At 46.3% G+C, this 26,380-nt stretch overlaps 1 protein-coding gene across 5 annotated transcripts in view; it reads right to left on the reverse strand.

Moving 5' to 3' along the window:
- LOC119170642 (uncharacterized) overlaps window positions 1-26,380 on the reverse strand; it is a 314,953-nt gene that overhangs the window by 44,362 nt on the left and 244,211 nt on the right. For all 5 annotated transcript variants that reach the window (XM_075886974.1, XM_075886973.1, XM_075886971.1 and 2 more), the window contains exons 2-7: window positions 14,252-14,799; window positions 8,399-8,523; window positions 6,509-7,543; window positions 3,854-3,966; window positions 2,514-2,575; window positions 1,770-1,915 (exon numbers count right to left, since the gene is read on the reverse strand). In XM_075886974.1, the coding sequence (XP_075743089.1) occupies window positions 1,770-1,915; window positions 2,514-2,575; window positions 3,854-3,966; window positions 6,509-7,543; window positions 8,399-8,523; window positions 14,252-14,799 (2,029 nt within the window). The remainder of the gene's footprint in view (window positions 1-1,769; window positions 1,916-2,513; window positions 2,576-3,853; window positions 3,967-6,508; window positions 7,544-8,398; window positions 8,524-14,251; window positions 14,800-26,380) is intronic.

Here is a 26,380-nt window from a genome sequence, read left to right on the forward strand (position 1 = left end):
AAAGGCCGCTTTATAGCGTTCGCTATGACTGTGCCGCGCCTTCCGCACTGGCCTTGCGTTTTTTGTTTTCAAAACGCGACACCTAAAGCGAATTAACCCTGTGGCCAGTGCGCGTTCTGTACCGTCAGCGTCGCGCAACAGAACACAGCAGCATGTACAGTGGCATGCTTTGGTAAGCAAGCTCTAACTTCAAGTTGTGCTTCGTCCGGATTGTGTACCCAGACCACGGTATCAACATTTACCAAGAGCTGTTATGAATTGTTGGAAGAGGAGGAAGAGGATGATATCAGTTCCAAGCGGATCTATAGCAATGCAAGATGTGCAGGCAATTGATGCCCCCGGTTGACTCCCTTCAGAATGTGCGCCATGCTGGAGCTTATATAGATTTATCAGGCAACCATCGGGCCACGGGGTTGTTGTTCATTCACATTACTTATTTTCACCCTCATCATTACGCTTCATTGCTCTTTAAGAACCTTTCCTTTTTTTTTGTCTGTGCAGGGTACCAGGACGCAGCACATTAACTCTCTGCCTTTCTGTTATAAACTCCCTGCCCTCCTTTTCTCTCTCTCTATCTCTCTCTGTTGCTAATATTTCCTCCTCTCCTCAAGCACGCGATGAACGTGTCTTCTAATTAATAGTTGCTTGGCTGGCTGGCATTAAGCTCCCACTTTCTACCTTCTAGAGACGAGTTCTTAAAGCATGCCATACCTCAGATGTACTACGTGACGTTATTTTCCTCTCGATAGCACGCACCCGCCTGTATCGCTTACAGCGAACTTCTTTTTTTCTTGAAGCCTCCAAGAAGATCCCCTCGCAAGCGCGTATCGCATGTCGAATACCGAAGCACTATGCGAAGGAAGGCACACACGTGCGCACAAGGCCACCTTGCCGAGTGCGTGTACAACAGCCCTTATAGGGCGAACAACAAGCGGCACTTGCTCTAGGCGCCGGGAATTCGTGGCGTTGGCAGACATCTTCTTCTCGTGTAACCATATAGCGGCACCGATCACCAGTTATAGCTGTTTTTTTTTTCTGTCGTTTGTGCTTGAGAAGAAGCTGGAATGAGAAGAGTTGTAAACGTACACCGAAGAAGCGACACTACACGCGACTTTAGGAGATGTCTGTCACATTGAACTGTCCCTTCTTAATCGTGATTACATTGCCTTGCGAGAAAGAGTAGACGGCTCAAATAAAGACATCAAGCTCTCCTACAGCGGACATTAATAAGTGTTTTTAAATGCAGTACGATCAAAGTTATCTGAGCAGAGCATTGTCTTTTAACTGGGAGATGGTGAAACCATGGAGATATTTTAGGTAAACTCTCTTCGTATTTGCATGTTGAGCACGTAACGATGCTTCCTATGATTACATGTTTTCAATATAAAACGTTATGCATTTTTTAAATTAAGCACGCCCCACATAACCTGGCTTTATCACATGATTGTTTTTTCGATTAAGGAGCTGAGAATCACTAGGCCTCGAAGTTGTTAAAAGAAACATTTGTTTTATGCACTGCTGTTGCGTATCCTAGACTTCTACAAATGTACGTATATTAAATTTAAGAGAATATGCAAAAGCCGGCCTTTCGTTTCTCGTTTGTTTCGCACGTCGACGTGTACGCACTCGACGGGACACACCAGGCCTACCGCGCACTACAGCATTGCGGGCCAACTCGGTTCTGTTGCACCCAGTCCATCGTTAGGAGGAGTACGAGGAGCGCAGACACTGGTCGCACACCCCGGGAGGGTGAGACGGTAATGGCTCACCCTTGGCGACTACCGACTCCGAGTCCACGGGACGTCCCCTGAGGGTGCCGTTGTTCTTGGCCAGGAAGTCGCGGATGGCCACCTTGACCTTGGCCGCAGGCAGGTCACCGCCGACCACCACGAAGGAAGCCACCACGCTGCCTTTCCTGTAACATTGGCCGGCGAGAGCAGGAAAAAGAAAAGAAATGAAGAAAGAAAGAAAGAAAGAAAGAAAGAAGGAAAGAAAGAAAGAAAGAAAGAAAGACAGAAAGAAAGAAAGAAAGAAAGAAAGAAAGAAAGAAAGAAAGAAAGAAAGAAAGAAAGAAAGAAAACACGGCCACAGTCCTCGTTAGGCACAGCTCTCACGTGTCCTCACAAACACGAGGACGTGCGATCTTAATGACCTCGTCCAACTACCCGCCGGCTGGAATGATAAACAGTCGCAGCAGTGCACAGTACATCGCGGTCCAACGTTTTCGGGGACCTCGGGCGGTCGTTCACGTACAAGACCTTTGAACTTCGCGAGCCAACACCGAAAATGCATTGACCTGTCTACGAGCAGCCCAAAAAATATGAGAAAGAAGGGATCGCCCGTTTCCGGTATGTGGCATACAAATGCGGTCTGCGTGAATTGCAATGATGAACAAAGGTTAGAGAAATGCGAGAGTTGCGTCCAGAGAGTGCAAATAAAAAGAACAGTAAACAAACATTGACCGCCGGAACATTAAAAAGATCGAGATCCGTTCGGGGCACCCGCCGGCGTACCTGTACTTCAGGATGTCCACGGTCTCGTAGCGGTATCCAAGTCCCTTGAGGATGTCTTCTAACTATGAAAAAAGGAAGAGGATGATAAGATTACGCAAGCACGAAGTGTACGTGCAATATGAACAAAAGTATACTTTATGAATTTGGGGAGAATGTTATCGACTTCACAATAAACTTGTGTTTAAAAAGAAGAGTTGTGCATGTTGTTTTATACATATGAATAAGAAATGGCCATCACAACCACTGAAGACTGCTTATGCTGTGACTAAATCGCCGGCGCGACGCATGAAAAGTGAAATGTCTGAGAGCCACGCACGTTGCGAGTAAACGCTAGAACTGAAACATGCGTGTGTTAAAGAATGTACGGCAGTTCAATATTTTTTTACTCTAATAGTCGATGCATGTGTTTAACATTGGTACAGTTACAGCAAATGAGATGCAAGAAACACACACAAAAAAAGGCGGGCGGTTGGGGAAGGGTTTTTACACATAGCTTCGTAAAGCTTAAAGAAACAGCGAAGTTGGTTGATATTAGAAGCTTAATGTGGGTTTCTTGGTTCACGCTTGATGTTTACGTGGCGTAGACGAGGTAGAGTCGAACCACAGCCTGTCACGGACCACGCAAGAATGTCCGAACTCCAGCGCCATAATTAACGTGCAAAGCTGGCTGTGGCAAGGAAACATTTCTCTGTCTGTCCCTTTCTTTTTCAAACCCCTATTCCCCAACAACCCCAGTGTAGGGTAGCATACCGGATACTAGCATCTGGTTAACCTCCCTGCCTTCCTTTTTTCTCGTTCCTCTCTCCGGCTGTGGCAACCCCGATATGCAGCACGGTCCTTTCCTCGCTCGTACTCGGCTTGCGCGACGGGCAAACTCGACGCGACGGCTGCGCGAACTGTCTCCGTCAGTGGGCGCGTCAAATAAACAACGGCAGGGTGGTTTTTTTTTTTCTTTTTTTTTCTTTTTGCGGACACCCGACGTTCTAACTTTAACTCCAAGAGTTTCGCTTATAAGAAAATAATAAATCTATGAATGATATTGACAACCTGGTGGCTCAGAATTAGTTTCGAACGCTCCGGAGTGTGCGACATCCCATGTAATCTATACAGGCAAAAAAGGTGGAAGTTCCGAAGAAGATGGAAGCTCGAACAATACATGTACGCTTGGGAAAAAATCAGCTCCGGCGACAACCGGTGCTCAAGAAGTTATCGTAATCTTCATGTCACGTTTTTGCGTGTTAATGTAGATACGCGAACGGTCCTCGAAGAATCGCTCAAAAAAAAAAAAAAGAATGCCGTTTTGTCTGCAGTGAGTGAATGACGACTTGAGATCACCGTACCCCTTGTTTCAGCTGGTTGGATAGATCCCTTGCTTCTATCGAAGACTTGTTGTTCAAAGATTCACTGAAGATTTCCTCCGGCAGCGTGATCTCACCGACAACAGCGTTTGCGCCTGGAAAGTAAGTCCAAAACAAGCATCCTAAGAGGCGATAGCCACATACACTCACATGTGAAACCCGTATGTGACTCACGCAATACAAACGCACTCAAACATCTGCACAGATTTCTTTTTTCAAGAAATTTGAAGGACTATCACGTCTCTGCCAACGTGTCACGCGAGGTTCCATAAGTATAGAGTTAAATATTCCGTGCTTCTACTTTTATTAGAAATGTGTGAATGCAAAGTATAAAAACAATTAGGCACATGTGCACGTTTGAGTTTTAGCTCTGTCTAACGCAAGCTCGGATAAAATAAAAGCGAACCAAGAAACCATCCACTTATACATAAAGAAGGAAGGAAGGAAAAAATTACAGCTTATCTATGGAGTGAATGTTGATGAACGGGGTAAAGCGTTCGTCCATCCGTCCGTCCGTCCGTCCGTCCGTCTGTCTGTCTGTTTGTCTGTGGACATGCTGTGCTGGGTACACTGGAGGGATGGAATGCCCGATACCGTAACGAGATTTACCCCTAAAACTTCCTTCGTGAGGGTTTAGGACAGGAGTCATGAACTCAATGGGTGGGGCCGCCAGTCCAGGGCTCCCCTGGCAGCTGCCGCCTGCCTGGTGTGATCCTTGAGCGCAAGCAGTATCTCTAATTCAGAGCTGGCTGCCTGTGCCTGTCATTGCTCGAAAGCATCAGAGAGCTTGTACTGGCCAAAAAGGGGTATCTAAATTTGCTGGTCAGTTTAGGCATCCCTAAAAAAATTACGGCATATTCACGGGGTGAATGATGATGAATGGGCGAAGCTCCGGAGGGATTCATCGGTAAACTGTGAATCTTCCGTGTAATTCGCCCAGTCGATCATCATGTAAAGACGTGAGGAACGCTGTGTGTGTATATACACAAATAAACTTTTATTTGTTCTTAGACGATGGATGGCTTGCGATGTCCCTTGCCTCGCGCGCTCGCACATCGGGATTCTGTCTGCGAGCGCGCGCTGCTGCCGCCTTGCGCTCTCTCCGCTGTGCAGCCTTATCCATCCGGCGACTCCGAGCGCGCGCCAACAGCGAACGGATTTTATTACAACGCTCCCCCTAGCGTACGTCGCCGCACTAAATCGAACGATTGCCTTCAACCAATGACACGCGCCATATGTGACATCATTCCTATTTTATAAGATCTCGCGTCTTTCATCAACTACAAGTACCGCTTTCTAGTTTATAACATCTTGCATCTTTTCATCATCAGCTACAAGTACCACCATCTAGTAAACACTACAAGAACTAAACGAGAGGTGGCCACATACAGGAGACGGTACCGCCATCTAGTGAACACTGCAAGAACTAAACTAGAGGTGGCTACATGCAGGGGACGGTACCGCCATCTAGTGAACACTGCAAGAACTAAACTAGAGGTGGCTACATACAGGCTACAGGGGACGCACAGCCCACGCCCTAAGGAGCTTCGCCCTTAAAAAATGCGGTAGAGCGATGGCGAGCTGCCACATCACGGATAGGCGTGTCTATAGAGCGTTACAAAAATTTTGTATAGTTTTCGAAGGCTGGGAAAGACCCCCGTTTGAATCTTGCGGATGTATATTGTGTCCTGCTCTGTTAATGATTCGTGGGGGGCGCAGTATTTTTGTCACGTGCCTCGCTGGTTAGCGAAAATTTCGCGAGGGGCCATTCTGGATGGGTCGTTATCATCCTCGTTAATTTCCTCCCGGAGTGTTTCGAAGTATTGAAAGTGATGTAGAGGCTGTGTTCGGTTCGTGAGCCCACGAGCAAAAGCGATGGCACTCTCATTTCCCTTCGTGCCTGCGAGTCCTGGACACCAGATCAGCCTGCATTTGTTCGTCAATCTACCACTTAGGAATTAGCTTTTCTTTTATCGGAAGGCGGCCTTTTAAGAAGAAACGGCACGGTTCCTGTGAGTAGAAGATGGTAATTATATGCGGTTCGTCCCTCTGTTCCTGCGTTTAGGTCTCAAGGACAATGGTCAAGAATTCTGCCTTGGCGATCGAGGACGTGTACAGCGATGTGCGTGTCACCGTGCTGTTCACGCTGCTAAGTACAGATGCAACAGACCATTTAAAATTATACCTCGAGCATCCCCAAACAAAACATTCGACTTGTTTTTTAGTGTTTTTCGGAGCCATCGCACTCTCTCCTTTCTGCGCTTTCTGTTTGTTTTTAGGCCTATGTTCTTGGGCAGCAGAGGTATTGACATCTTGTGCCTGAGGTACAACACTCGATGCCTATTGTGGTGGCTGAGAGTTGATATATTATCAAATCATGTAATTAAAAAAATAAAGGAGGAATTAGGCAAAATCGAAGTGAACTTATTGATTAAGTTCAAAGAGTGTATCTAGAATGATTTAGGTTTTAAATATCATGCTTGAAGTCACAGTTGTCACGCTACTGTTGTGTAGTAATCAGGTGCATAGAGATAAGCTTGAGTGTAAAGTAAATGGTACTCAAGATGTGGGTTACAAAGATATTTCTCTATATGTAAACGACATTTACTCCCAAATACGTCAACCTTCTGTTCTTACCAGGATGAGGGAAGTCCTCGGTGGGAGTACGTTCTTCGGTGCTCGCCGCTGTTGAGGATTCCGTCGCCGTCGACGACTCTTCGTCCCTCGGCAAACGAGTCGTCATCGTTGCCGTCGCACCAGAGTCTGTCAACACCGAGCGCTCTGTCAGTGATAACACCGTCGTCCCGTAAAGACCTGTTGTGCTATCTACTGTGGCTGTGGTCTCAACCGCTCCTGGCCCCGCCGTCGTTCCCTCAGGAACCGCACTCGTGCCAAGAGTCGCGAGCTCTGTTGGAGTCGCCGTTTCAGAAGAAGTCGTCATCATCGTTGGCGCGGAGTCAGTTACAGCGAAAGGAGCTTGCGTGGTAGTTCCAGCCATCGTCGAGGCATCTGTTACGGTAGTGGACGTTTCGGTGGTCGTCCCACCTACAATAGGAGCGGGAGAAGTGACCGCAGATGTGTCTTCGGAGGCATTCGTCATAGCTGTCACTGTTGGTGTGATGTCTTCTGCCGACGTTGACGGCACACTCTCAACCGTCGTCACAGCGGATGTAGCTGGCGGAACGCTGGTCACTGGAACGACCGTGTCGGTCCCCTCTGTCTTCTGGTTAGAGTCCGTGGTCGTAAGCGAGGCATCACTGGTTACCGGAACGCTCGTAGTAGTGTCTGAAGACTCGACGGAGCCGGCAAACGGGGACGTAAACTCCGTGGTTACGTTTCCTTCCGTGACTTCAATCGGTACTAAGGGATACTGCGGCGTCAGCGTCGTCGACTGGTTCATGCTGGCGACTGAGGTCACTGTGGTTTCGCTGACTGTCGTCGAAGGCGGAGGTCGGGTCGGTTGTTGCGTGGTTGGTAAACTGGTGGTGGTGGTGGTAGGAATGACTACAATTGTAGGTGGCGATGATGGCGGTAATGACTGTGGTGGCGGGCTCGTTTCTTTTGGCTGCGGCGCACCTTTTAGCGTCGACGAGCCGGCGTACATGCTCGGACTACTGGGGTCGACGTGAACGGACTTTGGAGAGGACTTAGAATCACTCAGCAGGAACCCAGCTGCGAGGAAAGCGAAATACCGAGTGGCAAAACGTAAGAGAGAACGAACGTTGTGAGCTTTTAATGTAAAAATCAAGCAGCGGTAAACGAGACACCGGATAGTCGCAAAATGAGCTCGGTGTTATGGCCAAATATTTAGCTTGACTGCATAATGCAACTGTACTGCGTCAAAGCCAGCTTTTTTAAAACTCTAACATCGAGTTTTAACACCTTGCCCGCATGGCCTTTCTGTAGTGCGCAGAAGCTAACTTTAGAAATCCAACGATTCAGTTACAGATGCATTAATCCACTTCAGTGACCACGTGGACAAGCGTCTTTCTAAATAAGTTCTCGCAGTAATCTGAAGCTAAAAAATATGGTTGCAACCGACGCTGAGGGTGCAAGTTCGTTGTGTGTTAAATTATATTGACGGTTGTGATAACATTTGGATGATTACGTCTCAACTTCTTTAAACGCGAATAATTTCGTGAGCAGCCTACTGCACGTCAGGTACTCTAAAGCGTTGCTTTCTAATTTCTGCACGCCGCCGCAAATGCGTAACAACTAGATAGTAATTCCTTAAGTTTAGGGAACTTAATTCTGACTTTCAATTACCTCCAGTGCCACGGAATAATAGTAAGTGATCTTTTGAAACGCATGCGCCAAAATGATTTACGTGAAAATAAATGGTAAAACGTGACTATACTTAAGCTTCTGGGACTGGCACTTAAGCGCACTAGTGTAGCGCAGTAAAACTAACGCAAGATTGATGCCCGATGCACATTACTACAGGCATTAAAGTAATTGTTCCTTGTATGTTTTGCAACATTTAACACCCTACTTGACGTAGAGTAACAAGCACAAAAGTGGACTCACTTGCTGCTAACACTCCCACTAGAACAGCGATGCCTAAAATCACGAGAAGAAGACAGCAGAGGAACATGCGCTTCCAGCCGGAACACACTTTTCTCTTCTCTTTCGTTAAATAAAGCTTTTCGCCGCTGAAAAACAAAGATAAACAATAGCATCGTATTAGAACATGCACAAGCAGAAAATAAACATTCATTTTCCTCGGCAAGAAAAAAATTATCCGAGATAGATATTCATAAATTAGCAGCACTAGAAATAATTTACACTTTCACAGCACGGTCAATCTAGCTAACAAGCTTGTGGGCAATCGCTGATCACGATATCACAGGAAAAAATTCACAAACTTCACACGCAAAAACTTTGAAAAGTACAGCAGCGACACTTCTTTGAGAGCGTGTAAGTAAATACTCTTCATGAGATATCTCAATACGAAGTCCAAGGTCTTAGCTTGGCGTTATCACGGCGCTTGATGACACCTGTGAGCTCAAGTTGATGCTTCAGAGCGCTGTTGGTGCTTAACGAATTGCTTTATTAGCCGAAAATAAGACTGTTCTGACAGTACCACGAAAGCTATCCGAACTGCCACGAAATGCTGCCAGGGATTTCTTTTTCTGGTGACGATAAGATGACGTAAACGACTGCGTAATTTACTAATACAACCAGAGGTATAAGCTATTTCTACAGGTGGGTTCTGAGTGTAGTTAGTCGATGTTCGTGCTAAGCTTCAATGCATTTTCTAAAGCCTAAATACGCAAGGGTAGCATTAGAAGACATTAAGTGCGACCGAAGTGTACACAGGATAAGTTTTGTTATATTTTCATATTCCAGTCATGTTGCTGCTGTATTTACTACCTAAACAGCTAAAATCTTTTACTGACAAAGTATAGATGAAGTCAGGCCAGTTTTGATGAGAACATTGCGCAAATTTCAACAGCATATGTTTTCGCTCATTACCTTCAACAGAACTGAAAATTCCGGTTTACTAAGCTAATTTGTTTCAAGTATATGCCAATGCGAGTTGACTTAGGCTTACAGGGAACGCCCACCTGTAACATGATATGTATGTGGACTAAGCCCTATACTCCTAAGACTGCTCCAGAATGAGCAGTAGAGGAGCTGTATCCATTTTGTGAGCTACATTGAAGGGCTGGCTGCAAGTTTTCAGAAGGATATCAGAAAAGGAACATGTAGAAAGAAAAAGACGTAAACCAACGCACTGACAGTCTTAATATCCTTTGTCTTAGTAGGGTGGCAGAGGGCATTAATTTTGTATGGAGCATTATCAAATACACAATACATCTCTCACTCTACTCAATATGTCCCCAAGAAATGTAGTGCAGTACTGGGTGCTTTTTTCTGCTAAGGATGATCTTAATCATTACTCTGAATTTTAGCGAAAGAATAAGTGTGAAAAAGAAAGTGTGGCAAGCCAAGTGGAACAACTGTTGACGGTACGCCAATTCCGAGTTTAGATTGCACGAGTGTGAAAAGATAAATTCATAGAGAAAGGGTGTCTCTTCAGTTATCTTCAGTTATAGAACGTTTTAGACACACTTAGTCTCTGGTAAGGCGACGAAGACTTTACTGGAATCTTGGGAGGATGTTTGTATTCAAATGTTTCTACTGACTGCTTACTCTCTGCCCTATCTCTCTCCCTTCTTTGTCTGCTTATAATTGTTGCGTCCTTGCAAACCCAATATCAAATGAACAGTCTTCTTTCCTTTCTTGGTATGAGGCGGAAAGTTATCAGTAAAGAACCCACTTCAAATCATCGTCTTTTACGCAGAGTAAATATGCAGTAAATTTATCTGCCGTTTTACGGAAACGCGTTAAACATGGTTGAATAATCAATCTCGTTTGTTGGAGTAAAAATAGGGCAGAAAAGCAGCTGCACCAAGACTGGAAAGGAAGGCGGTACGAGCGTGTAGCTTTGCTTTCCTGTTTCATTTCTATTTCTGATGCCCTTCTGCATTATTTTGGGCGTACCATCCGATTCTCCCTATATCCATCGCAGCAGATGTGGCCCATTCTAATATTAGGGCAAAGTAGGCGACTTATTTAGAAGTAAATTTGACTAGTTTCAAACGTGTCAATAGACGTCTGCTTTTATTCGATCCGTACGCACAGAACAATAAGAGGCGGATACAAAAATCATTTTATAAACACTATTAATTAAATGGGACAGCCCCAAGTACTCAGAAACGACTGTTTCCTCTGTGACGTCCAAACGATCTCAAAAAAATATCAAGAGAAAGAAACAAAGAAAGAAAGAAGGAAAAAAGAAAGAAAAAAAGAAAGAAAGAAAGAAAGAAAAAACAAACAAAGAAGATGTTAAGTTTACACCCGTCACTTTCGCTACTTTTCACTTGCAAAATAAACCTCAAGAAAGAGTCTTCGAGACCTTCGTCAGGAGAAAGTCCATGGACGCAGCCACGCCGGCGACAACAATAACATCCCTCTCAGCGTCAGACGAGGAATAGTGGCGGGCCGAAGCTCGCACGAGGAACAAGGTAGTGCCGCCGTGCACCACCGAACGCTCATCGCGAAAATCTGTCAAGCGAGCGTGCCAAGTCACCGAAGCGTGAAGCTTGGACATTTTACTTCCCTGCACACGTCACAACGACCCCAGTGGGAAAGGGGGGAAGACTAGAACACATCATCTCGCTGGTTGAGACGAGATTGGTAGAAGGCGGAGGGTGAAATAATATATATATATATATATATATATATATATATATATATATATATATATATATATATATATATATATATATATATATATATATATATATATATATATATATATTGATGGCGCTGACTAACGCTCATACTTCTAAAATTCACATATAAACCCAAAAGAACGTGGATGGAGGGAAGGCCGCTGTGATAGCTCAGTGGTTAGAGCATCGAACGCGTTATTCGAAGGTCGTAGGTTCGATTCCTGCACACGGCTGGTTATTTTTTCACCCACTTTTCTTTCTTCTTATTTAAATTCCATTGGTTCTAATAACTTCCCCCTATACATTCCTTGGCATTACTGTCTGTTAGATCTCAATATTATTGTGGCAAAACACGGAAAAACGAACCCTTAGGTATACACTTCTTTCCCTTATATATATATATATATATATATATATATATATATATATATATATATATATATATATATATATATATATATATATAACATCGAAAAAAAAAGAGCAGGGGAAGCGCATCAACAGGTTGGCTTTGGCAGAAAAACGGTCCGCGATTGCAGCCGCCCTGAAAAGCAACAACAAAATGGGAAGAAGACCTGCGAGTCAATCGAGAAAACCTTGGCGGCCTTGGCTCCCTTGCAACTGAAAACGACCGGTGTAAATGTGGCGCGCGCGCGCGCTGGGATCAAGCGTTCCGCTCCCGGCGTGCTTCGCACCATGCAATTCGGTTGCGTGTTAGGTCTCTTTATTATTGCGCGCGCGCCAGAGAATGGTGCCGCTCATAGAATGAGCCACGACAAGCGAACGAATCGCACTCTGTAAACGACACCTTCACGCGACATAGTCAGTAGACTGCCTCTCTCTCTCTCTTTGCTTGTTTGCGCGAGGTGCCGTAAGGTATAAAGTCTGTAGCAGCGATGTAGCTCATCATTACGTGACAAGGCCGCGTACATGTACGACTACACGGGGGACGCAGAATGACGTCAGAACACTGCACGGTCGTTCTCAGTACTCGGACACGGCTTCTAAATCACGTGTTTTCCCCGCTGTGGTCGCAGCAAGTCAAGCGTTACCACCATGTTGCGAGCAAGACTGAACGCCGGTAGAGAAAAGATGCAACGATTCTCAATGCACTGACTGATGCTTGCAAAAGTGCGAAAGAGAGCTGCGCGTTTCGTCTTCATTTGTTTATTTTCGAGTAGTTTTGAATAGCTGTTGTCCTGTTATAAAAGCCACAACTGGTAACGCTTCAGAACCACAAGAGCTTCAGAAGAGGGATTCTGAACTGGCAATGCTGTTAGTAGCGAAGCTCCCACTCAACTGGTTACGGCACGGCGACCAATTTAAACGACTTACAGCGTTGTCTATTCACTCTCGGACTTGTAGGAAGGCCATTCGTGTGGTCTGCAAGGCTTATACGTTGGATGTCGCAAGGTGAAAAAAAATCCGTGATTTGTCACAACACTGACGCTTTATCAGGACGTACAACAAATGGCAGATTGCCGCTCCGAACGCTTTCATCTATCTTGCTTGTTTATCTCACGAGTATCGCAAGAAGTATTTCGTGCTTACTTATAGAAAAGGCAGCGCAAAAAACATGGACAGAAGAGGGACAGTATAGAGACAAAGAAGGGAAGGAAAAAGAAGGACAGTAGAGACCAGCTAGCCCAAACCAAAATACTTCTCGAGCAAATTATGTGCTTGCATTAATGTGTCCCACAGAAGACATAGTTTGTGAACACTGCCGGGTAAGTTTGCTCTTCGAAAACATCCTTACCCTGTGAAATGTCCCTGCCAAAATGGTGTCCGAAGGGGCGTTACTTCTTCGAATATAATTGTTAGCTCTATCTTTTCATAGCATTGCAAGCCACCGTCCACTTTAATAATGACAGTCCAAACTTTCTCGGCTGATTGACCTACAGCGGGCCTGGATTGAACTTATGGGTCCCATCATGTTAGCGTAAGCGCCACGTGATTTTGGAGTAACTCGAATGAATTCTCCAAGGCCCTTCTCTACGGATTGGATCCACATCTGCGATTCCGCCTTCCACCACGAGCGCAACAGGCATTTCTGTGCTGACAGTGGCTCGGCGCGGCATTCACGAATGCACACTACTTCCGCATGCTAATGGCAAAAAAAAAAAAACCTGCTTACAAAAGTGCTGGCTACGAGGTGACGGTGTGGAACTTTCTCTGTGACCATCCACGCTACCCGAGAGTCGCCAGATATGTGATTTTGGCTTTGTTTGATAACCTGGACGATCGATCCTCTACAGGGACGTCTTGAGTGCCTGCTTCAGACCTGGTCCAGCTCTTGAGGTTTAAAGAGCCTTGTTGTAGTACTTATTTAGGAATTGTAGACTGTGCGAGAGACTATACGAGATATACACCGAATTGCATAGCACTAATCTGTATACTTTCTTTCCTGCATTTTTACAGCGTGTCTCCCTAGCTAGACCAGTATGATTACCTTCAATGTCCTCCTTCCCTGCTCTCTACTTCGTTTTGCAATTATCTTAGCAGTCGTACCCTACCTCTCTCTCTCTCCTCCGTTCATGATCCCAGTCACAAAACCATCGCACGAAGTATGAGGAAAAGCTTCCAGAAGAAAAATACAACTTTAGAGAAACAGACGGATAGATTGAGAAATAAGTGAAAGGATAGCCACGAGGTCAATTAGACGCACTTCTGTTTGGTTCACTGCCTGCTAAGCAGGAAGGGAAATCCAGAATCGTATCGAGATCATTCACTACAAAAAGTGGGTCGTCACCAACAAACCTCACGAGTGATATGCACCTTGCTTCTGAAGCTGACAGGCCTTAGTGAAGGACTATGACATTTCGATATCCATATCTAGAACAAGCGATACTCCTCGGTGCCTCTTTGCGTGTTTTGGCGCATCCTTTCAAGTCTAGGTTTGACACCAAGCGTCCGCTCTGAGACTGAACGGTACACGACTAGAAGGAATTGAGGCGAGTAGTAAGACCAGAACTACGAAACACACTCAAGACAACATCGCTTGACTAAAAAGGTGTCACGGTAACGCTATGGTAGTTAAGGTGATCTCAGTCCTGGTATCATTGTCCGCCTGCAGTACTTTCGAGTGGATGGAGATTTCTCGGCAACTGGCTGACCCACGTACAGGTGTATTTTCACTCACCGGAGGAACTTTTTGTGCGTGTTGACGGGTATGAAATACTCCTCGAACATCTTGGTGCCGGCGTCGCCGGCCGCCGCCGAGCTGCAGCCGCTGGTCAGGAGACTAGAAACCGGCCGCACGCCTTCGGAGCCGCCATTGGCCAGCCCTCCCATCAGGGCCTCCTGCGCCTTGGCCGAGTCCGCGAACACGTCCAGCGCGACCACGTCGCCGTTGCGCTGCAGGGACTTGCGCGTGCGCGCCGTGTCGTAGTTGATGACCGCGTCGTCCGGAATCTGGATCCGGTGGTGGTTGAGGATCTTGCCGTTCTGCTGCTGGTTCACAGCGTTCTTCTCCTCCTCGAGGCTCTTGTGCTGAGTGCTGCTCTTTCGCAGGTTGTTGCGCACCTCGTCTTCCTCACCGAACGCCGGGTTGACGACCCCTTCGGGTGCCGTCGCCGCCGGGGAAGGAGGAGAGCCGACGGTCAGTGTGTTGTCCGTTAGTGACTCCATCGCGTCGTCGGACGAAGCGGATAGGTCGTTGGTCAGCTGCTGATCGTCATGATGCATCTCCTGCGAGAGAAAAAACATCAGATGAATGATTAGGCGACTGTTTAGCCTTAGAAATGAGCACACTTGAATAGTTCGGCGGGTCCCACGCCTTGCGGTAATCGGCATCATGCGAAGCAGCCGGCCAGTGATTCCATAGAGTGCATTTTTTTATTCTACTTCGAGGCAACCGTTATAAAGGAAATCGACTTGTTTTTGTAAATGCGCACATTGTGGACTTATCTGAAACAAGGACTACACGACCGTTTAGGCGGCAACTTATGCTGTGACGTAACGTCAGAACTGAAGTTAGAGCACACACCTATCAAAACGATGATACCTTTACGGCACGATGATGTGAATACCATACGTAAATTTTATTAGCGTATTTCTCCGAGGTCGAGCTACGCTTGAAAATAGCTTGGGTAGTCATAGCATTATGAATGTAATGTTTATTAGATTGCTATAAAAGCGGAGTCAAGACTGTAACCACCATTGACGCTGGATAGCAATAGAAGTGAAAACACCTAAAAATCTTGTTATGTGCACCCTTGAACCGAAAAGCAAGGGAGAAAACAAAGGCAGAAGGTCGGCAGGTGAACCGGAAAAGCATCTGGTTTTTTACCCCTCGTTGGGAATATGGGAAAGCGCAATACAGAGAGGTAAAAGAGAGAGAAAGTAGGGGAAGAAAATATGTGGTGAACTTGCTCACCAGGATAAAAGTTGAGAAAGGGGAGGGGTGAGGAGGTCACACCACGTGACCGAAAGGTATGGCCAACTTTCGCGCAATATTTCGAGGTTCTCTTGCGAGACGTTGACAGCTGCAGTAGGGCCAGCAGAGTGGCTCTTGTAGAAGCCACTGCTTATTGGAAAAGGGCCGCCAATTTTGGACATATGACCTATACTGCTGCACACAGTCCAATGACAGGTGTAATGATACGTGCAGTTATCTTATATACAACTTGTTGCAAAGCCTGTAACTCAATTTCTATTCAATTCAATTTTAAAACATTTTTTATTGTTTCCTTCTACAAAAAAAATAATGTTAGGACTAGAGCACGTGGACTAGGGAAGCTTAATGCTTGGCAGAGGACCCAACACCTATTGTATGTTCTTCGTACAGCAATGAAATTAGTAGAATAATTTCTCAATCAATGTCAATTTAAAAAGAAAAAAAAAGACAGCTTTCGTGGTGGCCAGACAAACATGGACGAAAAGAAGCAACAGCGAAACAAGCTCAGATAAATATTTATCATTACATTGAATCAGGATATGCCTGAAGTTCTATGTCCGCGAACATGTAACAAAAATGAGACGCAATGAAATAATGGTCTTACAACCACAGAGGAACACTGCAACTACGCGGTGCTTAATTACGCCGATACATTCATGCGAAATTAGCAGTGGATCGGTACGATGACTATCTTATGAAATTTATAGTCAGAGCGGAGCTGGCAAGTTTGTAGAACATTTTACGGCCGCACATAGCACGCACATATTTATAAAACTAAATAACAATTGTTCCTGAGCAGAGATTCACGGTCGTTCTTGTTTAACTATTCCGACTGGCCATTTTTCGCAAATGAACTGTACTATAATATAACATTTGCTGTGTGTACGAATTTCACGGAAAACGTGCAAAAAAAATCGCCTTACTAATTTCAATGCGAAAAAGTCTTGGCTTCGCAATAGTTTTAAATTATCATCCTTGCGAAAAGCAACCATTGAAGTATAAGCTCGCCGAGTATGCGCTTGTTTACGAAGTGAAAATACAAACAAATATGTCCTAATATACGCTGCTGTCCCTATAATGAACGGAGGACGCATGCATAGATATTCAAGCTATACCACCTCAGGGGATGCTTCAGGGCTGATAAGCTTGGTTCTTTCCACCCATCACTCCGACTAGCGAATGATGATAACACGTCATTAGAAGCAATTTGCAGTCGTTTAAGTGATAGCAAGTAATTCTTACAACGAGCAAATGTTACATACGCTGCTCATCGAGCTTCATGACAGTATTTTCGAGGGCATGCTCAAACAAATATAGCAGGCGACTTTGCTGGGAACAACCATTTATCAGCGCATTAGTTCTTTATACGACACTTTGCAGCAGGCTTGTTCAACGAAACGCGAACACAACTTACGTCGTCTTAGAAGAAAGAACGCAATCTTTCTTGAAGTTGCCAAAATTACACCCGCCATTTCATTCACAATCCAACCTATCCAGCTTCAGCAAGATGTCGCGTAGTGAGAGAGCGTTTGCGAACTCTGCATGTCGAAGCAGTGATTGATTGATTGATTGAATAAAACCTTATTTTGTCCTGAGAAGACGCAGGGGAGACCCCGCGCCACCCGGCTAATCCCACGTTGGGACCGTCAAGCCGAGCTTGGGGGCCCGTTCACGGGCACTCTGGACGGCCAGGGTTTGATCCTTAAGTTCGGGGCTGCGTAAGAGCGCAGCCCACCTGTCCTCGCTGAAGCAATGAAACGGCGCAACTCTCTAAAATGTGAAGCACAGCGCAGCGCGCGAGAACTGGGACGCCTTCACAGACGTCCCGGCTACGTCACCGAACGTTTCCGCATATGACACTGGCGCGTACAACGTCGCGTTCTTCGATAATTCGCCACAATTTTCCTCGTTTCCTCTGTTCGCGGTCAGAAAACCTGACGTCACTACTGTTTCTAGGCCGCAGCAACGACGAGACAGCGCTCAGCTATTCGAAGTGACCAATCGTTAGCAAGCCTACATAGCTCGGCACTAGGCAATGCGTTATCGAGGCATCAGAAGCTAGCACTCGCAGAATAAGAAAATCCAATGAGGCCGACTGAGAGGCACTCGTGAATGGCTGAGTTGTTGCGGCGTGCTTGTTGATAGTTTAAAAACACGAGCACTCGATGACACCTGCATAGGCGACCAGAGTTGTTATTTCTGAACGTAAGCGTGCAGTTTTGTACTTTTGCCCAGTTTTCTGCATGAAGCGAAATATCTTTATGTACAAGTTACTGAAAAAAAATGAAAAAAAACGTGGCTTCTTTGGGTTTTTCTTTTTTCAACTTTGGCTGACAGCAATTACATTGTCAATGTCACCTTAACTGAGAAACAAGAACGCAAGTGGCTTATAGCTGTTACTTGTAGCTTTGGTTGTTGGATTGTACAATCATGATTGCATTATCGCTATCTGTGAATGATTAGGCGGGAATATTGTGTGAATTTTTAATGCTTGATTTTCTTTCATGTAACATCTAAGATTCGAAGTAAGTTTTGTAGTTTGCGATACTGATATGACCACTTGAAGCTCCCTTACGCAGCCTAGCCGTCATGGCCAAAGTTTGTGCTCGTATTTTCTATCTTATCAACTGCTGAGCAATCGTTCGTATTGTAAATAGAAGATTCACTGATGGGTTTCGATATAAAAAAAAGCTACGCTACAACGCTAATAAGCACACTGCTTTATTTATCCCCTTTCCACCACCATACGGGTATGGTATAGCCAACCGAGCCAAAGCTTGGTTAACCTCCCTGCCTTTTTTCAATGCAATTGAACAGGTGAGAAAGACGTTGTTCCTAATGAAAGCAGGATGTACTTGCCTAGCTGGCAAGCTAATAATTGATGAGATATACGACACATTCAGTGGAAAATAAACAAAAAACACCTGCAGACCACGTAGGAACATCTTGCTTCACAAAGTATACGTACTAGAAACAACGCATGCAACAGCTGATGGTCGTTAAAAACCGACAGAATATTTTTTGAAGAAAAGAACGATTTCACACACCTCGGGGAGTATGTGACGGGATAAAAAAAATATTCCTTTTCTGTTATATTTCGAAATCTTCTGTTCAAAGGCGGAAAATTCTGCTTTTATATAGACACAAGCTGATAAACGTGGCGATTGCACCATCGTTGATCAATTTTTCGCAGTGCTCAAAGCGAAGCGAGAGATAAAAGAGGGTGAAATAGAAAAAAAAAAAACAATGTTCTCAGTATTGCCTCCTCCGACAGCCATAGTGGTCGAAGGACCTCTCTCCCCTTGGAAGAAAACCTTCGAGTCTCAGGCCGGTAAACGAGCCCAGTGCCTGTGCCACTTCACCAACGCCGTGACACGGTGGCACGTCTCACCTGCAGAGTGCGTCCCCCTCAAACTGCATTCCCGGCTCCCACCCATTCTTCCCTTGACCGCCCTTCTCGGACCTTCTAGTAAACGCTTTACAAAACCAGTTCCCAAAAAGGCGTATACAAGAAGTCGATGTTTGTACAAGTGTGGGGCAACAGCCGCTGAAATTCCTTTCCGTTCAAAAGGCACCCCCGTTCCGGGAACATCCATATACAGGCAGCGAACAGAACGGAGCACTTTTCTAACCGCGTTTAAAACAAAAAAAAAATATTAATAATAAGAGAAGAGGACCGTGTCCTCTTCTATCGGCGCGGACGGTGCACGGGCTTTCTCAAAGGGTGGGGTCGTTTCTTCGTATAGTTCCGGTGCCCGACTCTTTTTTGATGCTTGCTTGATCGCCTGATAAACGCGCTCTATCTCCCTCACTCTCTACTGACAGAATCGTTCCTGACAAGGGCACTGCACCAGAAGCAAGCAGCCAGCGCGCCGCCTGCCGCTTGAACAGCGGAGATGGTTCCATCAGCGGGGCGTCCCGCGCATTATACATACAGGTGCACGTAGTGCGTACTACATTCACGCACACACGCACAGTGCAAGGTGCATTGTGACCCGCACGTGGCCCCCGAGGTGGTTTTTCCAGACGGGGCCATGCCCTTCTCGGCAAACAGGCGCCGCTGTGCGGCCAAAACGAGCCACGAGATAGGCTTGCAGCGCTGGCTGTTAGTACAGTGTACTGACCGGTCGTATATAGTTGTGGCGCGTTCATTTGCTCGTTTGGCCGTAAGCCGCCATTCTAGCACGTATACGACGGGTACGGCGTGGTTCCTTTTTCTTTTTTTTTTTTTTGCAACAGAAGCCACGGAAACATTTTGCGCAGCTTTTTGGTACAACTACACTCTAAAAAAAAGAGCGAGTAAAAAGGGTGTCTTTTTGTCCCACAACAATAATCGTCATCTATATTGCGTTCTATCCTTGAACTGTCGCCCCGCGCCCGGTAAATTCCGGTCACGATGGACATGCCCATTATCAGGGTTACATTGCATTCTCGATAGCAAAGTGGCCAGCGCCGAGTTTTCAAGAAAGGAAGCGCACGCAAGCCTGATGACGATTATTGTTGTGGCACAAAAATACACCCTTTTTATTCAATATTTTTTAGCGTGTACTTGCTGCGACGTTACCCGAATTCACAGATTAGCTGTCATCCTGCCGGTTCCAAGTATCACTAATCATTCAGTCAACGCCACCTACAATTAATAGGGCAACGAAGACTATGCCTGCCATTTACACACGCTAATTATGTCATTTACCGGCTACGTAACCGACAAAGACTTCCGGTACAGCTCAGTGAACACGAAAGAAACGTCAGATACCTTCATTGGACTTGGTCAGTGACCATCTTTCACCTGGTCTAATGCTTGACAAGACAAACATTTCGTTGTCTGGTCAAGCATTAGACCAGGTGAAAGACGGTCACTGACCAAGTCACTTTTTATTGCGTTAATGAGGATAGACTATATAGCAACAACGTAACGTTGATAATAACCATTATTTGTTTTTACGAACTGAACAGGCGTTGTATCACGTTTCTTTGCGTCGCCGCACTGCAATTCAACTCTCATGCTTTATCACTAAATATGTCATTCCTCGCTCAATCAACCACTTTATATAACGGCCGCAACACGCATATCTCATCAAACCAGTCATCCACTTCAGGTTGCTCGCCCATCATCAAGCACCCCTACTTTTTGTGCATCGTTCTTTTTTCGAGCAGCCACTGACTGGAACAGCCTTCCCCGGGACATCGTCACCATCGCCTCATCGTCTGCCTTTCAAGATCATATTATTGATCATCTTCAACACTGAAAATACGTTCACTGCGTATTGTTAACCTAAATATAGCCCCACTCCTTAAGTAATGCCCCTACAAGAAGCGGGACATTTAAGGCAGTGAGCTGAACTGAACTGAATATGAGCTGCTTTGTGGATCCAAACACAAGCATTTCTCGGATCAGTGCATAAACCTAAATTCGCTGAAACCCGCAAAGCTGGTGGGTGAAATGACACAATTTAAATCATGACTGTCTCCCCAAAAATCGAAAAGCGCAACTCTGTAATTGTTACGGTACTTTAGTTACGAAACATTACTCTTAAAAGCGATCTTTTCCACGATTCATTGAAAATACATTGAGGCAATTATCAATATTCAGGACAAAGAGAGAGGATGTTCAGAGTTGTAATGGGTTGCTGAGACGCTGGAAACAATACAGACACTCACGGCATCTCACTGATTCGACTCGTTTGACGGCGTCCAGTTTCGGAAGGCAGGAAGCACTCCTTTGCTTCGGTCGCTGACCAACAGGCTCGTCACGTGACGAGAGCTGTACCGGCTTTAAATATGCTTCTATCAGCAGGGACGGGTACGCGACAACTGTATTTGAGCTCGGGGCTTCTTTTTGTGCGCACACCTGAAGGATTATGGCTCTTTCTATGGGGAGAGCAGGAGCAGAGGGGTTTGTGTAGCGAGGAGAAGGGCGGCAGAGCATGTCAGAGCGAGGAACACCGACTCTGGCACTGGAATGCGTCATGCATCAGGAGAGAGAAGATGGGAGGGTGACCAGTGATGGGAAGCGTATGGCATGCATTCGAAACTATCCAAACATTCTCATACTCTGCCGGACAGTGGAAAAACACGAGTGAAATCTGACGCGGAATCGCTGCTACGCACGCACGTGCAAGCGAAGTCAACGTAGCCGAGGTGAAACAACGCTAGGCTGTGGCTATTCCCTCTGCGTTTGGTAGCAGACGAAAAACGAATGATGAGGGTATCACGTTTGCCAGCCGTGTTACCCTTCCCCGTACACTACACTTGCCAAGCGAAAGCGAGTTAAGCTTCTCCTTGCCACTCTCGGCGCAGCGAAACTGACTTAGGCTCCTGTTCGGGCACAAAAACATGCCTGCACTGAGGAGATCTCTTTTCAGTGTGTTTTTAAACGTTCGTGGAAGATGAAAAAAAGCGTCCCACAAGCGTCGTCGTGGCTACGAGCGGCACTGACTATAGCACTCCCAGGAATTCATGAACATAAGTAACCCACTAAGTGGACGGGAGATAGATAAGTGACTTTTGAAAGGGGTAAAGAAAGAAACAAGCGCAGTTTCGTTACTGCCTCTGTCTCTCTCAGTGGAGAACGCCTCCACAGTTCTGCGCAGACAATGGGGGTAAGAAAGGATTAAAAAGGATAGGGAGGAATTAAAGGTAAAGAAATAGAGAAAGGAGCAGGAAGGTAGAAAGGTGCAGGGCAGCCACACATGGAAGTGAAGAGAAGATAGGAAAGATGGACACGATCGCAGAAGTCCGAGGACGGGGCAACACTCAGCGAGAGCTCTTGTCAGCGTCAGGAGACGACGTAGGGCGAGCCAGTCGGCCAGAACTGCGCTGTCGTCGGAGATCGCGGGGGCCCAACCGGTCAGCACGAAATCCAGCGAGCGAGTTTAGAGCATCGGGCGCTTTATACAAAAAGGTTGCAGGTCCGATCCCTGCCATTGGCGAGTTGAGTTTTCGTGCGCTTTGTTTCTTCGCATTATGTCGTGATTACTAATACAGTTAAAAGTGCTAAAAAGCTACAAATAACGTTTCTTATGCCCCCATTGCTTTCATTTTTTGAACATTGGCTTTCACTAAGACTGTCCTCCCAAAGGAATCCGCCATGATAACGCCACTCCCACTGAAAATGTTCGCGAATATAGTGACATTCGCTGTAAATAAGCACGAGCGGTTAAATGAAACGGCTGCGCAGCAGCAAGATTTAAACTTGTAAGCAAAGAAAAATTAATTTCCTTGATTAACTATTGATTGATTGTAATGCGAGGTTTAACGTCCCAAAACCACCATATAATTATAGGAGACACCGTAGTGGAGGGCCCCGGAATATATTAACGAGCCGCTTTGCATTAAAGACTATAGTACATGTATAACTACGGCCGGGCTAGAGGAGCGGCTCGCGCGCTCTCTCGTGCCGCTCCTCCATCGCTCTCTCTCGCTCTCTCTCGCTCTCTCTCTCTCTCTCTCTCTCTCTCTCACACACACACACACACACACACACACACACACACACACACACACACACACACACACACATACGAGCGCGATATTCAAGATATTAATGAATAATAAATTTTAGTATAAAGTCAGTGGTCTCCACGTCCTTTAGCCTGCATAGTGGTATATGTGAGCCACGTCGTAACGGTCTTGGCACGCTTGTGGTCAGCAACGCGCCAAAAATGTTCAGTTGAAGCGTTGTTTACACAGTCCACAGCTACATCAATGTCTGCTCACAGACTGTACGCGATGGCGGGTATCTATACCCGCAAAGTATGTCTAGAGGACGGAAATCACCAGTTCGGAACGGGAGGTCCAAATCCGCGCCGACCGAGAAACGCTGGTCCACAGGCCCTGCAATTTGGCGGAGGGACTCGCTCTTACTGTCGCCTTTTGGGCACCACACTCAGCCAGACCTCTCCCTCGAGGAGTGTCGGTTCCTCAGGACAGTTTGTGAATAAAGTTAATTGTCTGACTAACTGTAGACACCTGCAAGGACCGAACGTCATCGTGGTCATTGACGAACCTCGGCTTTGGGTGAGCGAGCGAGGGCAGTTAACCAGCAGCCTACAAGTATCTGCTCACTGCCGCTTTGAGTTAGCTGTCTCGTCGCGTGACTGCCTTGTAATTACCGTACCGCGGGCGGGGGCAGTCGCTAACGCGATAAGCATGCTAATCAGCCGCGACCCCGTCACGTTGCAGCTGCAGGTCTTACGCTGACTCGAGCGTCGCGGTGCGCGACGCAGCACAGCTTTTCGACAATGGACGATTCTGGAGCGGCGTTGTGGGACTCGCGTTGCAGGGCGCATTAAAACATTAGAAAAAGTTCTGGCTACGGTGATTTCCCCCGACACCAACGCAACAAATAATGACAAGTGCCCCTTGCGGATATGTTACATCAATTAGCGCAAAATTACGTTCTCGTGAAGCGCCTTGAATTAGGGGTGACACCAAATCTTGAAGGTGAGATAATTTGCTAGATATATTTGTGTGGACACACACGCACATCATCTATTCTACGGCCATGTTCACATGAAAACCACACTGCGTCCTTCCTCACTCGGCGCTGCCTGAAACCGAAGATGCGACTGGGCGCTATAGACTGTCTTCAAATAACTAACAGGTACGTGCTCGAATAAACAAGCTTCTCCGCCGTCATTAGCGGTTTGTTAGCTACTCATTTCACAGAAAAAAAAAACTCGAAAAATTGTTTCACAGTGCTCCTTCAAGACAGTAGATCATGTTTTGGGAAGACAGCGTGCTCATCCATGGCAAACTAGCCAAGAGTGAGAGAGAGAGTGAGAATTTATTAGAAGGCAGAGAGGTCGGCCAGAGCTAGTTCGCTCTAGCCTGCTACTCTACACAGGGAATAAACTAGCCAAAATTTCTCCACGCCTTAAGGCAAAACATTCTCATTGACAGAGAACACGTAGAAAAAAACGAGAGAGGGGGAAGAGAGGAAGAGAAGAGACGAGAGAAGGCCGGAGGCGTGTAATTTAACAGGATCTGGTCCTCTGCGAGTGTGCATATATTTCCGAGGAATGAAGGACTGCGCAGGACAGGAAAATTCGCAGTATGCTCGCGAGAGTGATTATGAAGGGAAGTGGAAAAACTTTATTTGTGGGGGAACCACCACATTAAGGTTTTCATATCTTATATTTGCCCATGCGGGCGTTGCGAGAGAGCAAACGTCCGTATTTTTGAAGTTGTAGCCTAGCACAGCTGTCCTCGGTCCGGGATGCCTATATAGGAGCTCGTGTCGTAGAAAATAACCCCTCACGTCTCAAGCAGTGCTTGCGCGCGTAGCAGAGAAATCTACGGTTGTTCTCCTACCGGAGGAAGCTCCTGGATTAACCTAGAAATACCTCGCTGTCACATAATCAGATAGTTATTTATTATATAATTATAATTACAACATGAACCGTCATACCATAACTTGCAACTATGTCTGCGCATTGATATTTCATTTCTCTGCGTGGTAATCGACGGAGTGCGAAGGCTCCGGTGCGTGTGGGAATAAAACCGCGTAACCTCACATTCCGATAACGTTGAACTGCAATGGCGAACGACTTCGCAAACGAGCGTTCGTCTCTTGCACCGGGGCAACGTCTTCTAATCCGCTACAGTGCAGTAACACTCCAAGATGGAGGCGCGAAACGGGAGCAATACGTCTAACCACCAGACGCGAAGTTAATCAGAATACAGTGCTGAGTTTTGGAACTGATGATCGCAGTGAACAAACAGGAAGCATCCGAAAAAAAGCTGACGCTGAAGTAAACATGTCGCTCAGAGCTACAGCCACTTCCTCCGATTTATTCTCCGCCATAAAGTGACTGCCGCTTTGAATTCTTTCTGAATATCTGAGAACAAGCGGCACGCACCCTCGCTCTGTCACTAGAACATACTGGACAGGATGAAATCGCAAGCACTCTGCACAACGTGAGGCCAATAAAGGTTATTTTCTCCCTGTGTGTCCCAACAAAAGCACTAAACCTCGCTAATACACCACATCACCGCTGAAGCAACGCTGCCAGTAAACGAACCCCGAGACGACCTCCAAAAATACAGCATCCGTGCCATAGAAGCCTTCAGCGCAATAAAAAAGTATGTTGGCGCCATCTAAGAAGAGAACGGCTGCAAGGAGGAGGTGATGTGGCACCACGCTGCCCCCCCCCCCCCCCCCGCCTGGCCGGCCAACCGACGCTCAGAAGGGCGTCCGAATGCCAAGGACCCCGGTGCGCACGTCCACAGAGGCCAACACCTCGACCTTCCCGCGTCCTTGTGAGGTCAACCTCTGCCGGCAGCAGAAGCAGGTACTAATGTGTGCTCCCCGTAAGCCTCCGTGCAACCAATATCCAAGACCGCAAATTAAGCGGTCCTAATGACCTGCTAGAAGCGAGACTATCAATATGTGAACACTGGGGAGTTTGCTTGCTCGCCAGTATGCAATCAGCGCTTGTTGTTGAGGGATTTAGGCGTTCATTGCCAGGCGTAATTGATCAATTACTCGTCGCAAAGACCTGACCTAGTTCAGAACCTGTCTGATTGCAGTGTATGCAGGGAGGGGAGGATCTTCCAGTGCTTCTGCCACTGATTGGCACGCCGTGGTTGTTTTCTTTATCTCTCTCTCTTTGTACAATCTAGTGGTGGTAGCGACGGAGCATTGCAACAAACTTTGTAAATATTGGGGTGCGAGGTTTCTTGGTGTCAGCGATATATCTTACGCTATTTTGTTAATGCACAGTCTGAGTAGTTCTTCGTGCGACTCAAGTGAAGGAGAAGCAACACGACGCGGTGGAGCTAGTATTCCTGCGATTTTTTAAATGATTGCTACGTTGTAATAACAGAGCAGTTGGCCTCAAAGTGCAAGTGCTACATTGTACACTGAGA

This window comes from Rhipicephalus microplus, chromosome 2 (assembly GCF_043290135.1).
Source record: "Rhipicephalus microplus isolate Deutch F79 chromosome 2, USDA_Rmic, whole genome shotgun sequence".
Classification (NCBI taxonomy): Eukaryota; Metazoa; Arthropoda; class Arachnida; order Ixodida; family Ixodidae; genus Rhipicephalus; species Rhipicephalus microplus.